The sequence below is a fragment of the Canis lupus genome, chromosome 27, assembly GCF_003254725.2.
Source record: "Canis lupus dingo isolate Sandy chromosome 27, ASM325472v2, whole genome shotgun sequence".
In the NCBI taxonomy this organism is placed as follows: Eukaryota; Metazoa; Chordata; class Mammalia; order Carnivora; family Canidae; genus Canis; species Canis lupus.
In genome coordinates this window covers 9,525,124-9,548,769 of record NC_064269.1, presented here as the reverse complement: position 1 = coordinate 9,548,769, position 23,646 = coordinate 9,525,124, and the positions used below count along the sequence as shown (strand labels likewise).

General features: G+C 37.1%; 1 protein-coding gene across 3 annotated transcripts in view; it reads right to left on the bottom strand.

The window, feature by feature from the left end:
- NELL2 (neural EGFL like 2) overlaps positions 1 to 23,646 on the bottom strand; it is a 381,417-nt gene that overhangs the window by 149,369 nt on the left and 208,402 nt on the right. For all 3 annotated transcript variants that reach the window (XM_035707259.2, XM_025477348.3, XM_049102609.1), the window contains one exon: positions 21,767 to 21,895. In XM_035707259.2, the coding sequence (XP_035563152.1) occupies positions 21,767 to 21,895 (129 nt within the window). The remainder of the gene's footprint in view (positions 1 to 21,766; positions 21,896 to 23,646) is intronic.

Below are 23,646 nucleotides of genomic sequence, written 5' to 3'. Positions count from 1 at the left end.
AGTTCTCACGATTCGGTGCAGTGCTCTGCACTTTTATTGAATGTTTCCTATGCCCAAGTCACTTTACTGAATTTCCAGTCATATTGATGGCCCTAAGCAGTAGAACTACAATTACACATGGACAGTACCAGGGATGGCATTTGCTGCAATATGACTTTCTGCTAAGCAGAGAGAATTGCACAGAGTTGGAAAGAGATGCCACAGAAGGTAGCTCCTGCCAAGAAGATGTATTCAGGCACGGGCTGGACGTGCTGTAGCTATTCACGCAAAGCACATGCTGCTGGACCATGTGGCTTTTTAACAACTCTTCCAAAATTCAGTACAAAGACAGTTAAAGCATGGGCTTTGCCTTTAAAGGACTTACTTTTAAGCACTATCATTGTCATCCACATAGGTGCCTTCTATATTTTAAGCCTGGTCTTTGGAGAAAAATATCTCTAAGAGAGGCCCATAGTTCCTTGAAAACAGAATGCTGCATGGTCAAACAAGATTTCAGGACCATTATATTACTATTCTTCCTCCACCTCCTTCCTTAAAACTCACCATGTACATGAGTAAATTACAGGCTCCGAAATACCTAGTCATGTTTTTTAAATGTGCACTCATTAATTCAACAAGTATATAATGCACATGCAACACGTCCAATTCTAGCTTAAGAAATAACACATAAACAATAATGCTATGAAGTGATGCATATTATGAAACAGAAACCTACACAATGTGCATCAAATAGAGAGCAACCAACTTTTTTTTAACACAGTACTTTTTTGTTCTGAGCTTATTAATGCAGGACAAATTTGGGGATTTACATTTGGTGATATAAATGATTTTCTAACTTTTCCCTCCCTCAACTTGAGGAGCTGATAATGAAATTAAGAAGCCTGGATATAACAAAAATAAGAGCATGAGGTCCTATATGCCAAATGCTAGAAAAGGAAAGGACAGGAAAGGAGAGGAGAGAAGAGAGGGAACAGAAGAAAGAAAAGAGAGGGGGAGGGGAGGGGAAAGGAGGAGAGGGGAACAGAGAGGAGGGGAAGGGAGGAACAGAGGAAAGAATGCACTCACTACCAGAACTGGTATTCAAAGGAAAGTTGGTGATTAAGAGCAGGGACAACCAAGGACAATCTGCTGGTTGGTGTGACAGAAAGTGAGGTAGTTTTGAAGAAGTAGGCTTAAAGTAACAGATTTGTAAACAGAAGGAGGGTGCTGCCACAGAACAGCAGAGACACTCATAGATGAGCAGGAGATATTGTAGAGATCGGAGTCTATGGTAGGCAGCATAGGTAGCAAAGACATGAAATATTGAGGAACAGCGAATATTCCATTTGGTTGGAGCTTATGCAGGAAATAAAACAGAAATATAGCTATAGGATAGAAGACACAATGGGAATGAACTTAAATCTCCAACAAACATCAGAAAGGTATCTTCCTTGCTCTGATATGGAAACATGAAAGCATTTGGAGGGAGGGGAGTAGGGAAGTGGCATAGGAAAATAAATCTCACAGGAGTTAGTAAGACGGAGCAACTATGGAGTTGATGAGAGAGGTATAATCAAGGCGAGGAGAAGTTCACTAAATTAAAGTAATCTTCCTCACCCCAGTTTCTCCACATTTCTTACTTATCAGTGTCTGAAAATATCCCATTAAGTTATGTGTTGGTACGTCTATTGTCTCTTTCTATTGGAATATGATTCTGGAGGGTGGAGACCCTGTTCTAGGACAATGGCTGGCCCTCACTAAAAACCTGCTAGATGAATCAATGAATCCTTTCATGGCTTTTCATGTAGAAGGAGAAAGGATAAGTATCCTGATTCACACTGGTCTGACCTGGAGCTCAACTTGGCAGAGTGAATCTTTTGTCTCCCCAGTACATTGCCCAGGCATGAGCTTTTTGTATGAACCGTGAACATAAACCACTGTGGTAAAATACAGCCTTGTGGGGGAAACAACACTGCAGTGGGAATAAAGAAGACTGGAAGTCTTTGGCTCTATTATAAACATGACAAGCATTTCATCTCTCTGGACCTTAATTTCATCATCTATAAAAACAAAGGCTAGAGGTTTCCACGTCATTGAAACTCTCATACTTTACAATTCTAACAAAGAGAACACGATTTATATGGTTGCAGTGGAGAATCTGATTCTCTGGGATTTTGTAGGATACACGGTCATACTCCAACCGACTTAAGAAGCATAAGTAAACTGTGTTTCTTATACTTGAACAACCTCTCTTGCCCCAGGATAATTCAAGCTGATCTATTTTAGAAACAGGAATTTATAAATTTATAAATTCCCTTTTATCCTATCTGAAAGCTGAGGCTGACTTTGTAATTATTCAGAATCACAGATTTTTAGACCTGAAAGAACTATAGATATCACCTAACCTAACTGCAGTCATTTACAATTAAAGACATGGGAGGAACAGAAATGCCAAAGACAAATTAAGAAGGTGGCAGGAATCAGATCATGAAACTTTCATGAGATACATTTAAAAAATCTGAACTTCATCCTATATGAAATGGAGAATGTTTTAGGAGAGGGTTAATTAAATCGGATCTGGGATTTTGGAATATTCCCTTCAGCACAAGTTTAAACAGTTAATGAGTGGAAATCAAAATAACAACACTGTTTCCAGACCCCAGATCCCACACTCATGTTCTTTTTGGCCTATAGATTGGTCTCCAGATTATCCTTGGAGGCAGTGGGCACTCAGATGTGTTGCCTGCATGCTTCTGCCACAGAACCCGGCTACTCCCCACCCTTACCCCCAGCCCATCTTATGCTTTGTATGTCACTGATGCCATTTTTTGAAGCATGGTATATTTCTTCTTTTTTTAAGATTTTATTTATTTATTCATGAGAGACACAGAGAGAGAGAGAGAGGCAGAGGCACAGGCAGAGGGAGAAGCAGGCTCCGTGCAGGGAGCCTGACGTGGGACTCGATCCCAGGTCTCCAGGAACAGGCCCTTGGCTGAAGGCGGCGCTAAACCACTGAGCCACCTGGGCTCAGCCCATATATTTCTAAGGCTACAGCATTTTATCTCAATTTTGCCCTGTAAAAAGATTATAATAGCCGGTTAATGAATACTAATGCTTTCTTGCTTAGCCAATAGAATCTTGAAGTCATGCAGCTCAACAGCAAGGACTCCACATATCAAAGATGAGTACGCATCAGTATGGGTTATTGCTAAGTCTTGGCCCACGAGCTGTGAAAAACTGGCTTGGCAAAGTTGGCAAGGAGATCAATGACTTAATTCATAAACCAGGAAAAGGCCTAAGTTCTGAGAAATGTAATTCTGGAAAGAGATTTGAGAGTAACATTTGGGAAGATAAGAGTATTTTTGAAAATAAAAAAGAATTTGCAAGTATAAGTAGGCTGCTCAGTGAAAAATCAGTAAAGAATAAATTAAAATGCCATTTCCAAATAGGCTAACATTAAAAGAAATTGCAAGCAATCGTATTTTGAAGTCAGTGACATTAACAAGTTTGTTTACGAAATATTAATTTTTATGTATTAAAAACTATCATGTGCTACTGAAACATCTGATTTTTTGACATCTCAAAATAATAACCATGTATTTTCTTCATTCATCTTTTTAGATTCATTCATTGTAAATTGTATGGTACTTTCTTCAAGAGTAAAAGCGCTGGTATTGTATCATTGTTCTTGCTACTTTTAATAGAATATGTTATTCCTAGGTTTAGGATTCCTGCATTTAAAATCTATACATGGAGACATGAAGTAAAATTTGAGACAGGGTTGAGAGTCGATCATAAAAATACACCTACGGGGAAAGGTGAGATCATTTGGAATACTAAGGGGCTGAGGAAACAAGAGCATGAGTAGTTTATCCATGTAGGTAATATTTATTGAATTCCTACTATTTCCTAAGGTATTAACTGCGATACCAATGGCATAGCCTTGAAGAAGACAGATGTAGTATTTGTCTTTGCAGAGTTACAGTCCTTCTGAGAGACAAGTAATAATTTAAAAAAAATGCTATGGGAATTTGATAAAGATAGTGCCATCTGGAACAAAACGTGAGTACTCCAAATCTTACAGGCAAGGCAAAGCTTTCAGGAGGGTGTAACATCTAAGCAGAGGACTAAAGGAGAAGTAGAGTTAGCCAAGTGAGATGGGAAAGATGAGAATATTCCAAACAAGGGAACCATGTTGGAAAGTCAGAGAATCGGATATATTCAAAGAATAGCAAAACATTACATGTGGCTGATAAAGTAAGCAGGAGCTGTTCTGTGTGTAGGTCTTGCAAGAAACACAAAAGAAACTGACCTTCTAATGATCAATGGGAATCTATTGAAGTTTTTTAAATCAATTTTTAGATCTATCATATGTACATAGAGTATAAACTTTAAAAGATACAACAAAGTGCCAAATTAAGGTTAGTCCAACCCACAGCCACTCAACTGTCCCACTTCTAATCTCCTAAGCACTTTTGCCAATTTCCTGTGCAACCTTTCAGAGACACTGTCTGCCCATATAGGTACATATGTATGTGTGTGTTTGTGGGGGTAGGGGGGCGCTTCTCCTCTAAAGGGTGCAAATGAATGAAATGACATAAATTGCTAAGCAAGATCTTTTTACCTGTAAGGTAGAGAGAGGATGGATTCGAGAAGAGCAAAACTGGAAGTTAAGAGGAAGATCACTTGTAGTTTGGCTTCACTTGTGTTTGGGACAGTATATTCTAGTTGCATATGGAGAAAGTATAAAGACATGGATATCTATCTATCTATCTATCTATCTATCTATCTATCTATCTATCTAGAGATATCAAGAGAGAAGATAAGACTAGAAGTCAAGATCTGGGAGCCTCAAGCACAGAGAAGGTAATTAAAGCCATAGTATTAGACATCACCCAGGGAAAGGGTGCAGGATGAGGAGAAAAAAAAAACCTTATTATGGAGGCCTGAGAAACTTCAACATTTAGGGGGCAAGTAAAGAAAGGAGACTGAAAAGATTGCTCAGAGAGGTAGCAGCAAAACTAGAAGAGTTTTGAAGGTAGATGAATGTTGAAATAGTGGTCAGTAATCACCTTTTAACATACATTCTATATTTGAGGAAATCCTCAGCTCCCCAAGATGGAGGTCACACCTTAGACTTCAGCATACTTGGCAGCTAGTATGTAGGCTTGTAACCTAGGACTGCCCATCATGGGCACTAATGCAAAACTTCAATTCATAAGAGAACTAATGAGGAAGCAAGGTTGTGAAATCTATCAAGCAGGGTGGAGAGGGGATTCAGCACTTGGGATGGTAGCAGCGGCACCAATTCTGGACTCCAGACCCAGATGTCATCAGTGAACAGTATGCAATATTTGCGTGAGTTGCGGTGTTGACACCAACAGACAGAGGCAGAGGTAGTGGGATCTGTACCCAGGTGTGACATGCATGGTTTTGGCTGAACATCATCTAAACCTGTCCTCTCACATATATTGTGAGCCACCTAACATCTTCCAATATATTCCTGTTCTGCTTCAACTGCCAGAGTGGGTTCTCTTGTTTGCAACTCTGATCCCTGCTCAATACAATGTAGTATCATGAAGACAAGGTAAAGAGGTATTTGAAAGAGGGAGCAATCAATAGAATTAATTGCTGCCTAGAGATCAAGCAAAATGTGGGCTGAAAGATGTCTAATTTAACAGTATAGAAGTTATCAGTGATCTTCGTGAAAGTAGTTTGGAGGGGAGATGGGATGAAATATCTAGACTGAAGGAAAAATATCTAGGTGAAGGAGAGCCTCTAACATGAAGAAATGGAGACAGTGAAAATCAATCATACCTTTCAGAAATGTGGATATATAAAGGGGAAGAAGGTCCATAAAACAAAAGCTAGAAGGGTTAAGGGAGATACACGTGGGCATATTTAAATGCCGATGGGAAGGAGTGAACAGAAACAGGTTGAAAACAGTTTGAGGGGACAATGGATGGGATAAGTTTCCATTGAAGCCAGGAAGAGATGAGATTCAGTCCTCAGATGGACCCATCAGTCCTAAAAGAAAGGGTTATCTATTCCACTGAGACTGAGGAGAAAGAAGACAAGGTGGGCATGAGGCATGTGTCTTTATATAATGGGGGGGGGGGGAGGTTCTGTATTCTGTTTTGTTGGTAAAGAAGTTACCTGCTGAGAAAAGAGAATGGGTAAAATAAAAAATTTGCATGGAATGGTGGAGGTTTACAATAATCATGGTAGGAAATGAGAGGAAACTTAGCTGGGATGCATAATCAAATTACTTAGGCAGAGTAGAGCACCTAACAGGGCTGGTAGCCATGCCCACACAGTTCGGCCACTTGACATTTTTATAACACTTTGGCTCTTGTGGTGCATATTCATACATATTATATGTTAATTTTCACAACCCTGTGACTTAGGGGGCACTTATGGAGTTAACCTCTTTTCACGGTCAAGGAACCTATATGAAGTTGGAAAGTGTCTGGAATGTTTGTGATAACTTAGTAGTGTACGATCTTGAATAGAATCACTCCACATAACCCATTGTTTCTCTACAATCTGGTCCCCATCTCAGCAGTTTGATCTAACACTCCTGGCTATAAACTTCCTGTTGCAGAAAAAAGCCAAAATATGTCTTGCTCTTTCTCTTTCCTTACTCCTCTGCCAATCTAAATTGGATTCACTCTTCAAGGCCCAGATGAAGACCCAATTCCTCCCCACTGTGTCCCTAACCTCTTTGGCCATGGGGATTCCATCTGTCTCTACGTCTGCACTTTTTGTCTGGATTTATTCATAGCTAGTTAGTAGCTATTTTGGCTGAATCCAACTTGCTTGAAATTAAAGAACAGACAGGCTCATTTGAAAGATTGCCTTGTCATGTTGGATTTGAAAATTCATCAAGTCGAACAGCATTCTCTCCAAAAAGGCAGATTACTATTTTTAAATATTAAAAACTAATTTAACAAATATATGTTTATTTTGCCAAAAACAAGGCTTTCAGTCATTATAATATCCAAATTGATGTCTATTCGGAGTTATTAATCTAAACATTGCATCAGTGCTTTCATGAAAGATATGGAACCACTCCAATCTCCAATTGCTTGTTTATACATAAATCACTGACTAAACTGCATTGTTAAATTTGACAATCTTAATCAGTGTTTAATGTTGATTAGGAAGTACGACCTCACAGCAACTCAGTACCAACAAACATATATGTTCTGTGATTTCATTCCCATTTCTTCACTATCACAATCTTATTTAAGGATACGAACAATTTCTAAAAATCTGTTTGGGAACATATTCTTTGTATCAAAGATAAATTACTTGGAGGAAAGTTAAGATGGAATAAAAAGGAAAAGTGAAAATACTGTTATGTATTATTAAAATCCCAGGGATCTATTTTTATATCATACCAAAGAGTAAGGGATGTAATTTTGAACCATAATGTCCAAACCCATGAGGCTCTTCTTACTCTGGAACAGTCATTTGCCCACACAAGTCAGTTGCTTCTCCATAACGTATCGCAAGTCTCATATTTCTCTGTCACGTTCATTTAAATTATGCCTAACTGCTTCCTGCAATTCATACCTAATGTTATCTCCTAAAAACTTATTCCTATGTCTATGCATGATATTGATAATGAAACTAATATTTACTCTCATGTCTGTTGCTTTGAGGTCATTTCATTTTTCTTCACAGCATCACATTTTCACAACTTATCCCAAGCAGAATCTCAGAGCCACTGAATCAAAAGTTAGATTTGTTTTATTTGTACAATCCTGACACATTTCTAGCTATACTGTTCCCTGCTATTAACCATGCTGAAACTTCCATTTCCTATCTCTGAGTCTTTTTTCAGATGTCCTTGATGCAATGCGATTATCTTATTTTATACTAGAGTTAGTTCTCCTTGGAAGCAAAAACATGAAGAAAGGAAGGCAATTGCAAAGGGAATGATAATAGCGGTTTCATTTCAAGCAAGCGTGTGTTAATTGACTTCAACACTTTTAACAAATATAACTAGAAAGCATGTTTTGGATTTTTTGGAAGGCCAGATAAAGCTAGTACTTATAATAGAATCTTTAAGTTATTCCTGACCTTAAATTTAATAGAGTTACAAAAATCCCATCAATAAAATTTTTTAAAATTGTTAATCATGTGACACCCACAGATCACTTCAAATGGATTCTTTTCCAGGGGAAAAGATTCTTTTTCAAAATAATATTTTCATTTAATGAGAAAATAGTAAGCCACTGCTTCACATAAGATACCTGTAAATGACCTAAAATGAATTGCTTAAGTCTAAGTAGACATTTTCTTCCGAATACTAATAAACAGGTACATTCAAATAACTACCAGGTATTTTATCGTACTACTCACCTACAGAAAAATAACAGGAATCCCCATTGTTATATTTAAAGTTTTATCATATGATTTGCATAATGAGGATAAACTATACACACTCTATATCTAAGAACTGGTTAAAATTTTATTCAGACCAGAAAGGAATTTGGCATAAAGTGATTTGGTTCTGGAAATAATCCATGGTAACTTAGCTACTGAAGTAGTTAAAGATCTCATTATAATTGGCTTAAACTATAAGATAATATCATCATATGTATTCTAAGAGTATTTTTGCCTTGAGTCTTCAATAAGCTTATAATGAACATCTTAGTTCCAAAACTAAATTCTTGTTGCATGAATTGACTGACACACTGGTAGTAATAAATACATATTTAATCACAAACTTTTATCAAGGACTTATTTTTCTGGAAGGTATTTTTCACATACTTAAACTTATTTAAATTTATTTGACCTCTGTTCTCCCAACCTCGTAACACAAATGTGCCCATTTAATAGATGAAGAACCTGAGGCCCAGAGATAGTAAGTGATTTGCACAAGTTCTCACAGTTAATAAATTGCAGAGGTAAGAATTAAGCCCAATTCTTCTTGAGCTATGTTCTTTCCATAACATCAGAACTTAGTGAAACCCCCACTTGTCAAAATTGGAAAGATTTTATTTGATCTATATAAACATTTTACATTCATTTGTCTGCTAAATCTCAAAATTCCTTCTGACATATATTTTTCAGACATAATTACAAGCAGCTGCACATATAAATCTGCAGAGTATCCATCTAGGCACAAGATGAACTCTTCTGCAAAATATGGGTATACAAAATAAGTATTTGTTCAGATTTATTTTCAGCATTGACACAATTGAGTAGTAAAGGCCTGATAAAGTTATAAATACTTTTTAACATTGGCAGCCGGCAAATGTTTCTTGCATACTACAAGGAAATGCAAAGGTAAGCAATCTGGTGACAATAGGGAGCCAAACAAAACTCAAAATCATACCAGGAATTTCATAATGTTACAGGCATGGATACGAATTTCCATGGCTGCTGATGAATCTGAGAGTTTCCATCAATAGTATACCCTGAGTGTTTCTATGGGTTCAGGAATAAATCAACATATACTTACTATCAGTGTCTACAAACCCACCCCTGGGCATCTTTTGTGCCTTTTCCATGTTCTCTGAGTCTCTGCCAAAGCTAGTGCATATCCCTGTGTGTCCCTATTTTTGTCCCTTTAAAAGAGCTCCCATCCTCAAAGCTACGTAACTCTTGAGACAACACACAGCATCATCTTCCTCGGTCTTCACAGCATCTTGGAGCTACTTGAAAATGAAAAAAAAATAATTCTTATATCTAATTTTGTTTTGTTCTTTGGGATCTAGCCCCTGTAGTAATCTTGTTTAGTCCTAAGTATGAATTTATCCTCTTCCCCATCGTCACATTATGTCTTCCCCACACTCACTGTTAAAACAAGCCTGAAGTGCCAGGCAGCCCTTACATGCTTGTATATAAATTCCTCTTCACTCTTGACATAAAACCAAAAGCCCTCAAGAAGACCAAATAATACTACAGAAACCGGGGTTAGGTATCATGCTCACATGCAGCTATCTTCCTAGTATTTACTTAATTTAAACCAATGGTTCTCAACTGGGAATGATTTTGTCCTCCAGGGGAAATTTGACAACGTCTGAATACACTTTTGGTTGTCACAACTGGGAGTATGGATACAAACACGAGTGTGCTATTGGCATCTAGTGGGTAGAGCCCAGGGATGCTACTAAATATCCTACAATGCCCAGGACAATCTCCCATAACAAAGAATTATCCAGTCAAAAAAGTCAATAGTGCTGAGATTGAAAACCCTGGTTCAAACTCCCACCACATGACACAGAAATATATGACGACACAGGTGCAATAGTTCATTTTTCTAGGCAGGAGCATATTAACTAAAGATTCATTTCTTGAAAAACTCATCCTTAGAAGAATATCAATACAGAATTAATCTAGAATAATCCTTTTCAGGCTTTAATATGCAGAAGAATCACTTGCTAAGCTTATAAAAATGCAGATTATTGAGACTGAACCTTGACCCAATTAAGCAGAATTAAGGTTGCATCCAGGAGCCTACATTTTTAACAACTTCTTCAGGTGATTTTTGAGGAAACCAAATTATGTACCAATGAAAATAAACTAAGACTATGAACACTAAAATTCCTTTCCAGTTGAACATATGGCTAGTTGAACACTGGGTAGTTACTAAATAATTAAGATAATCGATTAAATAAATTGTAGGCCTTAAACCAGTATTCTTTAAATTTTCATATGCATAGGAGTCATCCAGAGATCTTGTAAACGTGCAGATTCTGATTCAGTAGGTCTGAGATAAAGTATGACATTCTGTATTTCGAATGCGCTCCCAAGTGATGGCCTATATTGGTCCTTGGACCATCACATTGAATACTAAGGTCTGAATAAAACAACTGCAAAAGAGAATAAAGACAGGGCTCTTTATATTAGCAAAACACAAGGCCACCAATCACAATTCTAGTTTCCATCTGCATCTGGACAATGGACATAGACTTTAAATGCTACCTCTACTAGAAAATCGGCACCATGAGAGCAGGAACTTCATCACTTTTGCTCACAGCTATATGCCCAGCACCTATTTAGGGCTTGGCACATAGTACATGCTTGACAAATACTGCGAATAAATGGGCAATGAACAAAGAGTCTCTAAATGAAGGCTAGTGATAGAAACCAATCATAAATAAAAATTCCCAAGAGGAGCCTATAGCTTCATCTCAGAGAGAAGAAAGTATAGCTGGAGTATAGGAGTGAAAGTGTACCTGGCTCTGGGGTCCCAAATAGATCAGATTTGGCACTCGCCCTGACAAAATCCAAAGGCAGAGAAAAGAGTGATAGTGAAACCAGAAAGGAATTTATTTCAGTGAGGCAAAAACTGGGAAGACAGTGAACTAACTCTCTTAGAAGGTCTCTGAAGTACTAAAAATACTTCCACGTTTATAAAAGGCAAAGGAGGGGCAAAAGTGGGTAGGTATGTGCAGGTGGGCAGCACAGGTCAAATCGATCATTGTCTTGGGGCCAATCACAGGCAGGGATTTTGGTGGCTCAGGGCAGTCCTTATTGCTTGAGGGTAGTTTTGGTTCTCCTCAGGGGATGCTTTGCCCTCTGGGTCTTCACCTGAGCCAAGAGACAACCTGGCAAGAACCTAACTAGAAACTATGAGGTCAAAATGGAGGCAACTGAAGTCCTCTTTCAAAAGCACTTGTTCTTAGCCCTATTTAATACATAGATGTATCATTAATTGATGACCAATTCATAATCTCTTCTTTATATGGCATCCAAAGGTGATCATGAACTCCAACAGTCTCAAGGGTGAATATTTTCTAGAAAAGTGCATTCTTTGGAAGAAAAAAAATCAGCTGACCATAAAAGTCATGTAGCTATAGTGTTTTGTTTCAAAAGGACAGTATATCGGTAGCACTTCAACTTCCTTTGCATGATAATCTATGGCTAAGAAGTTCAGAGAAGTGCACTCTTGATTAGGTTTGATCTTAAAAATTTCAAGTCCTCCCTTCATGTCCAAGGAGACCCTGGCTTCAAAGAAAAACTGCCCTTTTCCTCCAATTTAAATATCTGAATGATGTTCAAGTTTACAAATGCATAGAAATTGGTTTCGAGTCAGCAAAAGCTGTAGTTAAGGATCACAGAGAGTAAATGATGAATGAGCCCAGAAGAACTGCTAATAGAAGTTCAAATTTAGCTGGGTCACTTGATCATGATTTTCAAAAGTTTTCCACTAAACTTCTCAATCAGAGAAGGAATAATTTTTATGAAAAACAAAACACACACATAAAATTATCTCTTCAGCATAGTTAACATGTTAAATAGACTTTCCTAATGTCTAAAAACACTGTTTCCATAGATGGCCTTCATAATGTTGAGGTATGTTCCCTCTGAACTGACTTTGTTGAAGGTTTTTATCGTGAATGGATGTTGTATTTTGTCAAATGCTTTTTCTGCATCTGTTGAAAGGATCATACGTTTCTTATCCTTTCTTAATGAGGTGTACCACATTAAGTGATTTGCAAATATTAAACCACAGTTGCAACCTAGGAATAAATCCCACTTGATTGTGGTGAATGATTTTTTAAATGTATTGTTGGATTCCGTGTGCTAGTATTTTACTGAGAATTTCTGCCTCTATATTCATCAGGGATATTGACTCGTTATTCTCTTTCTCATTGCAATCTTTATCTGTTTTTGGTATTAGGGTGATGCTGGCCTCATAGAATGAATTTAGAAGTCTTCCTTCCTTTTCTATTTTTTTGTAATAGTTTGACAATAGGTATTAACTCTTTAAGTGTTTGTAGAATTCACCTGTAAGGCCATATGGCCCTGGGTTTTCATTTGTTGGGAGTTTTTGGATTACTGATTCAGTATCTTTGCTGGTTATTAGTATATCATATTAATTCTGAAAGTTATTTTGTGTGGCAACTTTTTCACTTGGTTGGATGAATAGATGATGCCTTTAAAAGTCTAGTTCATATCGGAAAACATCGGAAATGTTTTTGTTCCTCTCATTTTTATTTTTGTTAATTTGTAACTGTGATGCTTAATTTTATTCCTTAACTCACATAAACCATTGGATGACCAGATGTTTAGTGAAACATTATTTTGGGTGTGCCAATGAGAGTGCCTCTGGATGAGATTAATATTTGAATTGGTAGACTGAGGAAATCAGATTGCCTCCCTAAGGTGTGTGGGCCTCATCCAATCAATGGAAGACCTGAGTAGAACAAAAAATTGAGTAAGAGGGAAATTTTGCCCGCCTGACTGTGAGCTGGGATATTGGCTTTCTCCCGCCCTTGAACTGTAATTTACACGATTTGTTCTCCTGGTTCTTGGTTCTTTGGACTTGGACTGAAATTATGTCATGGGCTCTCTGGATATACAGCTTGCTGACTGTGGATCTTGGGATCTTCTCAGCTTCCATGAGCCAATTCTTTATCATCAATCAATGTCTCCATCAATCAATGTCAATCAATGTCTCAATCAATCAATCAATCAACCAATTTCTCTCTGCCAATATATGTCCTATTGATTGTTTTTCTGGAGAACACTGATTAATCCAGTAACCTTGGGCTTTTTTTTTTTTTTTTAAGAAACTCTACCATAACACACCACAGAGAGTGCATCATTAGCCATAATTTTGAAAGCTACAGTGTCTACTAGAATTCCTTAATTAATCCCATAGGGCTCAGTCCTCTGGTTATTTATCCCCACTCTGTTAACAGGCCTCCCATTAACTCCAGTGGGGAATTGTGTGCTGGGTTTATAATCAGAGAATTGAGCTCCCTCTGCATCTTTCCCTTCATATCTCTCGGAGCAACTCTGTGGGGCTATCATTCATCTTATACTTAAAGAAGTCCTCTCAGATTGCCTGTATATTCCATAGTTAATGAAATGCAGATGCTGGCTATGTCAGAAATTCAGAGTAAATGAATTGTTTGTGAAGTGATAATGAGCTGAGAAAGAGAAAAAAAGAAAGAAGGAAGGAAGGACAGAGGGAGAGAGAGGAAGAACAGGAGGGAAAGAGGGAGTTTGTTTTCCCATTGTCTTCCTATGTGGGTTATTTACAATGGTTTCCGTTCCTTACAGATTCTCTAATGACAATGAGCTGCTTTCTAGATGGAGTACAGATTATTTTTCCTTTGCTTTTCAGAAATATTAAAATTTTAAGGTCAGTTAGCTGCTTTAAAAAATGTGTAAGGAAAAATCCATATACTATTCTTATTTATAAAAATAAGCATTAGATTAGGTATCTAATAAGTAAATTAAAAGTAGTAGAAGTTTAAAAACACTGAATTTATAGATAGGTGATGTGAATTTGAACCCTGGGTTTACTGTTCGCTGTGTGGGTAAATGATTTGGGGCAAAACATTTGATTTCCAAGCTTTTTAGTCTTCTCAACTACAAAACAGGATATTATAAAAATGCCTGGATCATAGGACTGCTGGAAGAAAGCAGATGTATCTAGAGAGCATATTAAATGTCTCTTAAGAATCATATGGTTATTAGTAGTAGGTGTTGTTTTTTATTATAGTCCCATTGACAAACAATAGCAGGAAAGAATATAATATGGAAAAAAACAGGCAAATGACTTGTTTTCATTAAGAGTTATGCTGATATCTCCCAAAATGCAGAATAAGAGAAAAGGGAGAAGAGGTATCATTAGCCAAAAGATTACATTAAAAAGAAGGAAGGAAAAAATAAAATAAAATAAATAAATAAATAAAAAGAAGGAAGGAGATGAGAGGAGATAGTGTTTCTTTTGGTAACAGGTTAAGAAAAAAGAAACAAAGAATGAAGATAGAGATCTAAATATAATTTATAATTTATGTTTACAGGTGTGCCATACCTGGCACATAGCAGGTACTAAACAAATGTTATATTAAGATTCCAGTCTCTACATTCAAATGGCATTTAAATTAAGCACCTTCTCCATGCTAGACATTTAATGTTCAAGTGAGGTGGTTTGCAGATTGTAGATAGAATTAAAATCTTAACTAAAAAACTTAGAGCACACAGTAAAAGCAAGAGAGAGAAGGGGAAATTTCTGGGATTTGTGATCCTTTTAATATGCATGCCATTTAGTATAATAAATACCAAGTATCATAAATGAATGAATCCCTTCCCTTTTACTACTCAAAATAATTTTTAAAGTCAAAACATATCAATTTAAAACAACCGAGTCCCATTTTATCTATGAAAATCAACACGACAATTAGCTTTCTTATGCAATATAAGCACAATTCGGTAAGTTCAATGTTTGTCCTCAATAATTCTTTAGTGACGAGGTAGCCTGAAGGTGCCATCTGTTCAGCATATCTAAGCATTTCAGACCATCAATAAACAAATATTTCTTTTTTTAAAGATTTTATTTATATATCTATGGGAGACAGAGAGAGAAAGAGGGGCAGAGATATAGGCAGAGGGAGAAGCAGGCTCCCTGCGGGGAGCCCAATGTAGGATTTGATCTGGACCCCAGAATCATGCCCCAAGCCGAAGGCAGACACTCAACCAACCACTGAGCCACCCAGGCATCCCAATAAACAATTATTTCTTAAACTCTACACTATCTCTATTTTAGAAGTTTAGAAGAATTCAAGGAAAGTAAACAGTCTATGACCACAAGATGCTTACAATGAGAGAAATATAAAGAAACATACATATATGAGTCCTTTAATAAATTGCATAGTATATAAGAAAGGATACTGCAACTGGATAATTGGATTTAAAGCAGTGTAGAACAAGGTACTAATTCTTCAGTCAGATAAAATTTAAAAGCAGATTTGAGAAATTAAGTCTGTGTGCTTAATTCATTAAGAAAGTCTTTCGGAGGAAAAGAGAAAGTAATCCGTCTAGAATATAATTAAATCATGGATAGCCAGACCAAAAAGCAAAAGATCATTCGGCCAGATGATAGAACAGTTACCATAATAAGAGCCACAAACTGGTTACTTAAGCAACAGAGATTTATTATCTCACAATTGTGTAGTCTAATAGTCTAAAATCAAGGTGTTGGAGGGTTGGTTCCTTCTGAGGGCTGTGAAGGACAATCTGTTCCAGGCCCCTTGCTTAGTTGCTGATGTTTTGCTAGAAATCTCTGATGTTCCCCAGCTTGTAAGTGCATTTGCCTTCATGCTCCCATGGCATTCTCTCCTTGCACCTGTGTCTACATTTCTCCATTATATGAGGACAACTGCCGTATTGGAGCATGGTCCCACCCTCTCCCAGTAAGATGTCATCTTGACTAATTACACTGAAAACCCTTCCATTGCCAAATAAGTCCACTTTCTGAGGCACTGTGGATTAGAACTTCAGCATATGAATTTTGAGAGACACAGTTTAATCCATAACACAGACGGACTATCCTGAGGAAAGGAAGTGATTAAGGGAGCCAAAGGTGACCTGCTAAGGATAAATGGATAACTATGTAGGGCCAGGCAACAGAGAACCTTGGAACTTTAGCAAAGGAGCTTGATGTGTTGAGCAACAGGAAGGCACTGTGGGCTCACAAACAGAAGAAATGGTGTTTTGTAAACATTAATCTGGAGAACAGGTCCTGGTAGGTAGGAGGGGATGAGACACTCAAGACAGAATAACTAAGTGGAAGTTGACTTGAAGTAAAAACTGTCTGGCAGCAGCAGTCAGAATGAAAGGGAGTAAATGAATCCAAGAGAAGGTGGTCTATCAATAAAAGATTATTCTTTTCGGGAGTTATACCAAAACAATTTCCTATATTTTCGTTAATTTGAAAAAAATGTCTTACAAACTGATTTCAGAGTTCATTAATATCAATTACTAATGTCAGTAATTATATGTGATATGCAACTATATGAATGACTCACTAAGCAGAATTATTTTCCTGTCCTTGGTGTGATGCCAAAGGCTTGGTCAGCTAAAACGCCAACTATTTTAAGGGGTTTGGGACTCAGGAAAAAGCTTCTTCAACATAATGCACTATTGGGTTGACACGGTGTGATCCCTGGCAACAATTATGTACCAAAGAGAAAAAGTTACCAAACGAATAACGTCTGAAGACACTCTCTGAAATGGAATGGTCAGGGTGGTCCTTACATAATAATGAATAATGAAATGTCAAGAAGGAAGATATAGTCAAAACATCAAAAGCTCCTACAATTTTCATTTTAGAATGAAGGCATATAACAAACATTCTGAACAACATCATGGCCAACCTAATTTTTGGCAACTTTTTATAGACTATATGTACTGACAAGAGACCAAATGAAGGATAAGTACTAAAATGTCACTAAGAATCTATAGGGAATGAGGGACATTGAATGGATGGAGATGAATATAGAATTTTTAAAATAAATACGATAAACATACAGTTCACAAGAAATGCAAAATAGGTCAATATACTCCCAAATACTTCAGATCCTTTATATCTAAAAGGTGGGCAAGACAACTGATCATAAAATCCTAATTTTTTAAAAAGATTTTATTTATTTTTTCATGAGAAACACAGACAAAGAGAGAAGCAGAGACATAGGCAGAGGGATAAGCAGGCTCCCTGCGAGGAGCCCAGTGTGGGACTCAATCCAGGACCTTGGACCCCAGGATCACACCCTAAGCCGAAGGCAGACTCTCAACTGCTGAGCCACCCAGGTGTCCCATAAAATCCCAATGTTAAACCACATTTATAAGTACATAAGGAATCACAAAACTCATTCATGAACCAGAAGTATCATCTCTATGGCTAAAATACAGGGGAAGGGGAGAGAGAGAACTTATAAGGATAAAAGAAGGTGGGGAAGACAAATCCTTCGTCAGCCCCACTTCAGCTGCTTACTGCTCTCTTCCTCCTTCCCTGCATAAGCATACATCTGGAGGGAGTTTGTCCCTTCATCAGATCCATTTTTTCCCATGATGCAACAATATTCAATATGCTCTCAACTGACTTTTGTCATCATCCGTGCACCCAAATTGCCATTGCTGATGTCCTCGGTCCTTTATGCCATCCATAAAGTTCCATGCAAAGGACATCTTTCAGCATTCATCTTTCCTGCTAAGAAGCACTCAACTTTCTTCTTGAAATTCTCTCTCTTGGTTTCTGTGACACATTCCTCCCACATTTCAGCCACAACTTTGCTGTCTCCATCACATCATGTCTTCTATAAAACGCTCAAACCCCAGAGCTTTCAAAACTCTCTAGGTAATTTCTCCCAGTCCTTCAACTACCATTTATATGCCAAAGAATCGCCAATTTTATGTACAAATTAAACTTCTCTGAACTCCACATCCAAGTATACTCAACGGGCTACTCAATTGTGATGTTCTATAGGTACCACAACCCAACGTGATGATTTCCCCAACTGACCTGTTTCCTACGTAAGCAGTGTGACATCTGCCGATTGCTCAGGCCAGAAACCTGAGTATCAACCTTGAAACATCTCTCTTCATCATCTCCTATCACCAATTAATCAGCGGGACTGGTTTTACCCCACAAATGCCCTTAAATGCATGCATATCCCCATCTCCATTTTTCGTGCAAGCTACTACTATCTCCCATCCGCTCGTTTCTCACAATCAGCCTTACCTCCACTCAGCCTGAAGCTGAAGTGATTTATTTCAAACACAAATGTGATCACGGCACTCCTCTGCTTAAAACCCCCATTGCCTACCCCCTTGTTCTTAGCATTTACTCTTACCTAGTCCTTACTGTGCCTTCTTCCATCCATCAGGCACCTCTCCCTTTGCCCTCTGCTTTCAGTTCTTACAAAGTGCTTCTCTCCCGCCCTGGAGGCCTGGAGGTATGCTGAGCCCTCCACTAGCAAATTCCCTTCTTTCCCATCCTTACCTTATGCCTAGCTGATGTTTACTTAATCTTCAGATTTCCATCCCCCCCCAAAAAAAAACTCACCTATTTTGTTCAAGCACTACCACCCATCCATCCAGATCAGCCCCTGTTAACCTATTTCTCTTTAGGGCATTTGCCGCATGTGCAATTAATGCTCTTTGGTGTAACAATCTGATTATTATCTTTCTTGTCTGAGACAAGATCAGTCGTGTATATCTTATTTACTGCTTTACCTCTCTTGTAGCCTCAAAGTAGCCATTCACTAAATGTTTTCCAAATGAACTCCAACATTTACAAGTGCTATTTTAACTCTGATCAAGTAGTGTCATAAAGATCAATAGTCTCAATTACAGTCATATCATTAAAACAACCCCACAGATTCAGTAAACAGAATTTGCATTACTTACAAATTACCACTTGCTTATTCCTGTATATGATCACAAGTCTAATTTCTTAGAGGACCAGAACTCTGTAAGACTGGCTGACAGACAACACGTACAATTGCACGATTGTTTTAAAATGTTGCTTCCAGGAAGTCAAACATCCTTAGGGTTAACAACAATAGTAACAGAATGAAAAGGAAAACCAAATTCAATCAGAATACTGGGGGGAAAAACCTCTTAAAATGAATAATGAAAGATATGATATTAGAAGTCCTCATCACGTAAAATTCAAGATCTCTATAATAAACCAACAAGTTTTTCCACCATTTTCTTAACTTTTGAAGATTTTATCTTTAAATGACAGATAAATAACATGAAGACATTTACAAACCATTTTTCAGTTTGATCCATTCAGAATGGGAAGGAGCTGCCAATCTGCACTACACATTTATAGGTGAAAACAGTAATACCAAACTATTTTCAATAAGTTGCATTGAAAAGTTTAATATAAATCTCTGGCTTCTTCTCTTGAATTCTTTCCTGTCTCAATATATAACAGCATCATCCATGCGTTGTTCAAACTCCAAAACTTGAGCCTCTCCCCCTTGATCCCTCCTCAATTCTCCTCCACAATAAATTATCTGCGAGTTGTTGGCTCTATTTTCAAAAAATGCCTAGAATATGTTCCCTCCTCTTCAGTGTCCTTATTATTTTCTTGATCCAGATCACCAACACTTTACCTAGACTATTGCAATAGCCATTTAACTGGTCTTCCTATGTATGCTTCTGTTCTCCCCACCATTAACCCCATAATCTACAATTTAGTTAATCTAAGGCACTGCACCCATAGCTATCCTTTTCAATACCAGTGTTATCACTCCCTATGTGAGATAAATCTAAAATCTTTATGAGCCGCTCTACATTACGTGGCCCCTACTTAATTTTTTAAATTGCATATTCACTGATTCATCTGCTGCATCACACTATCCTTTTTTTCAGTTTCTAGAACATCCAAGATAGTTCCTACTTAGTGTCTTTCCACTTGCTATTGCTTCAGTTTGGAATGCTCTGTTCTAGATCTTTCTGTGGTGTTTCCTGATCAAGTCTCAAGTCAACTGTGAACTCTCCTGGCTCAAGCCCCATAGATGAGATTCTCTGACCATCTCATCTAAATTAATCCCCAACCGATCTCTATCACATCATCCCATTTCATTTTCTTATGATTTATTACTACCTGAAATTGCTTTCTCTGTCTCTATGGTTACCTACTTATTCTCTGAGCACAGAAACTTATTCACCATTCACTATCCAGTACCCAGAAAAGTACTTGGTACAACAAGAGACGCTCACTAAATATTTATTACTTAAGTGAACATACTTAACAACAACAAAAGCAGCAGCTCCAAATAAAAATAATGATCATAAAGTTTCAAAAGAGGCATCACATGAATTTATAGCATATGGTTTCATAGTACACACTTTGACAGTATCAGTGGAGCTTATTACATATTAGAGATCTCAAATACTATAATGAAAAATACATTACTAAGTAAGTTTAAATCCATTTGTTACATAAGACCTTTCAAAATGAGGAATTTTAAATAAATTTGCATTATAAATGGAGAAGGAAAGACATATCCTTCCTTCAGCAAAGATATAATGGTCTCTTTAGGATTGAATCAGAAGCATTTAAAGAAATGCTTTGGGAAAAAAAGGTCAATTTTGAAAAATAAATACTTGACTTTTAAGGTACATAAAATCTATTGAAAATTAAGAGAAACAATAGAAATTGGTTTCCCAAGAGCCAATAAATCATCGTGTAGCTAAACAGAGGCTGACAAGTTTATACCTTGGAGGTTTTCTGTCTCCAAGGACCAATTGGCACATTCTTGATATTTGGAAAAGGTAAGTCTAGAACCCTCCAAATGTCAAACATCACTGTGTCAGTGTTCTTACTTGCAAGACCCACTAGCTAGTCACACAATTAATGAGAATCATCCAAATCTGTGCCTCTAGGAAATAATAAATTACTATATCTCATGGACTTCCAGGGTCTTCATGAACAGTATTTGTGAATGTCAAGGGCTTCCTCACAGTATCTGTACTGTTTCCATGAGAGAATGAACTACTTGGATATTAGTTAACATTCGAAAAAATAACTAGAAGTCATTTACTCCACTGGAGCTATTTGATAAATACCACTGAGAATGAATACAACCACTGAGATTATTTACAGCAGCAAACAAAAATAGCAGTGGGTACTTTATCTTTCTGTTAATTGATCGCCTTTGTTAGACAACATTGTCTGGAAAAACCTGACTACAATTCTAACTGCAAGCCACAGTAATCACGTCAATATGTGAACTATCTGAATATCTAATTATGAAAAAAAGAAGGCAATTTCACAGTGGAAGTATTATTTTAATTCAAGAAACCAGTCATATTAACTTATTAGTCTGACATATAGCAGATAGCTAAAAAACTTTAATTTGAAAGATAATTATTTTTAGCTGATTAATATGCTTCAAATTAAATTCACTGCTTTTAATGGGCCCATCAACTTGACAACCTGGGAAATTAATAAATTTTGCATGCAGTAATCCTAGGAAATTTATACAGCTGAGCTACACATCATTACAAGGATTACCTTCACAGTAGGCATTGTCCTCTCGAAGAGCCCTAAAACCATCTCGACAGCTACAAACGGCCCTGTCATTCAGATTTCTGCAGACAGAATTTTCCATGCAGTTATGCCTTTCAGAACAAAAATCATAACCTACAAGAAAAAGGAAACTTATTAAGGTAAGTGAAACTATGACAAAGCAAATAAATTTTGCTGACTAAATACTCTTTGATTTAGTAGCTATTTTCCCCCTAAATTAGTTTTTAAATTTATATCTTTATTCAATGTTGGAGAACCACAGGCTTGTGTGTACTAAAAGGTGTTTCTTGACATTTAACTCAGTTGTTTCCTACTTCAAGTTAATTCTATGTCTTCTTTGCTTCTGACTTTATGTTTTCTAGTCCCTGATATTTGAATTACAGTCCTTCAAATATCTGAGACAAAAAAAGATTCTTGCAGTCCGAAATGAAGATTTACAATATAAAAGATAACCCAGTGAGAAAGTAATCTGAGAACCAGTGGTTGCACATTATCAAAAAGTATGGATAGTATATGCCAGGCCAGATGAAACATGGATATTGCATATTTAAGAAATGAAACAGACTGAAATCTTTTTTTAAAAATTATAAATGTGCTAAAAAAAAAAAAAGGAAAATTAGATCACTTTAACCTAATTGTCTCTGGAGATCTGCATGGCAGAGGATGTCCACTGAAAAGAAGGAAAAAAATGTATGAATTACAAAGATCTCACAGATTCCAGAATCTTTATGAGAGGATGGAATAATGGAACATTTTATAAACAGTGGCACCAGTCATGTGTGATTCCTCAGGTTCTCTTCTGCCTGTGTGAATCCCTTGTTCAAAGATAATCTAAGATGCTGAAACGAAATGCTTAAACACTGGGATCCATATTGAATGGAAATTACATGATTATATATCATTCAAACAATTTTCAAAATGTCCAATGCATAAGTTTTCTATCTAGTTTTACACTGTCTAATGAATTACAATTTCAGTCCATGTATAAAAGAAAAGAGGATTAGAAAAATGTGTTTCATGTAGCTCAGAATAAACTCATCTGCCTATGGCCAAGGAAAGACTTTTACTTGAGCCAAATCATGAAGATGGAAGTTCTAAATTGGCCCATCTTACTTGTAAGCAAATTACCATAGAATGCTATGATTCAGTGGAAGGATGGCCTAAACTATATCACGGCTAGCGGGTGTTCTCTGGTACAGCACAATGGCTGGTGTCCATTTTGTTTTTGGCTTTTTTTATTTTTTATTTTAAGATTTTATTTATTTATTCAGGAGAGACACAGAGACAGAGAGAGAGGCAGAGACACAGGTAGAGGGAGAAGCAGGCTCCATGCAGGGAGCCTGATGCTGGACCTGATCCCGAGACTCTGGGATCATGCCCTGAGCCAAAGGCAGACGCTCAACCGTTGAGCCTCCCAGGTGTTCTAGTTGGTGTCCATTTTGATTGGCTGGTGCCCGTAATGAATATTTTGAATATCACCCCAGAGTTAAAGCGTATCCCCCATGAAGTACAACTGCCTTATATAGTAAAAAGTTGTGTGTACAAATTAATAAGCCTTAAGAAGGGTGATGCTCTCAAAATACAGTGATGGCATGCAATAGGACACACAAAAAAGAAAATGAATTAGTGATTTAGAATAAAAGAAAATGAATTAGTGAATTAGAAATAAAATAAGACAAAACGGGGTGTATGAAGGATAGAACAATATATAGTCAGTAACAGCATTTAAATCACTTGACAATGAAATTTTCTTTAACAGGATTCTTCACAATCTACATTCTCATATGTAAGGATGAACATTTACAAGTAAAAAGTTCATTCTTAAGAAGAGGAAAAGTTAAAAAAAATGTTTTCTCTTAGAGTTC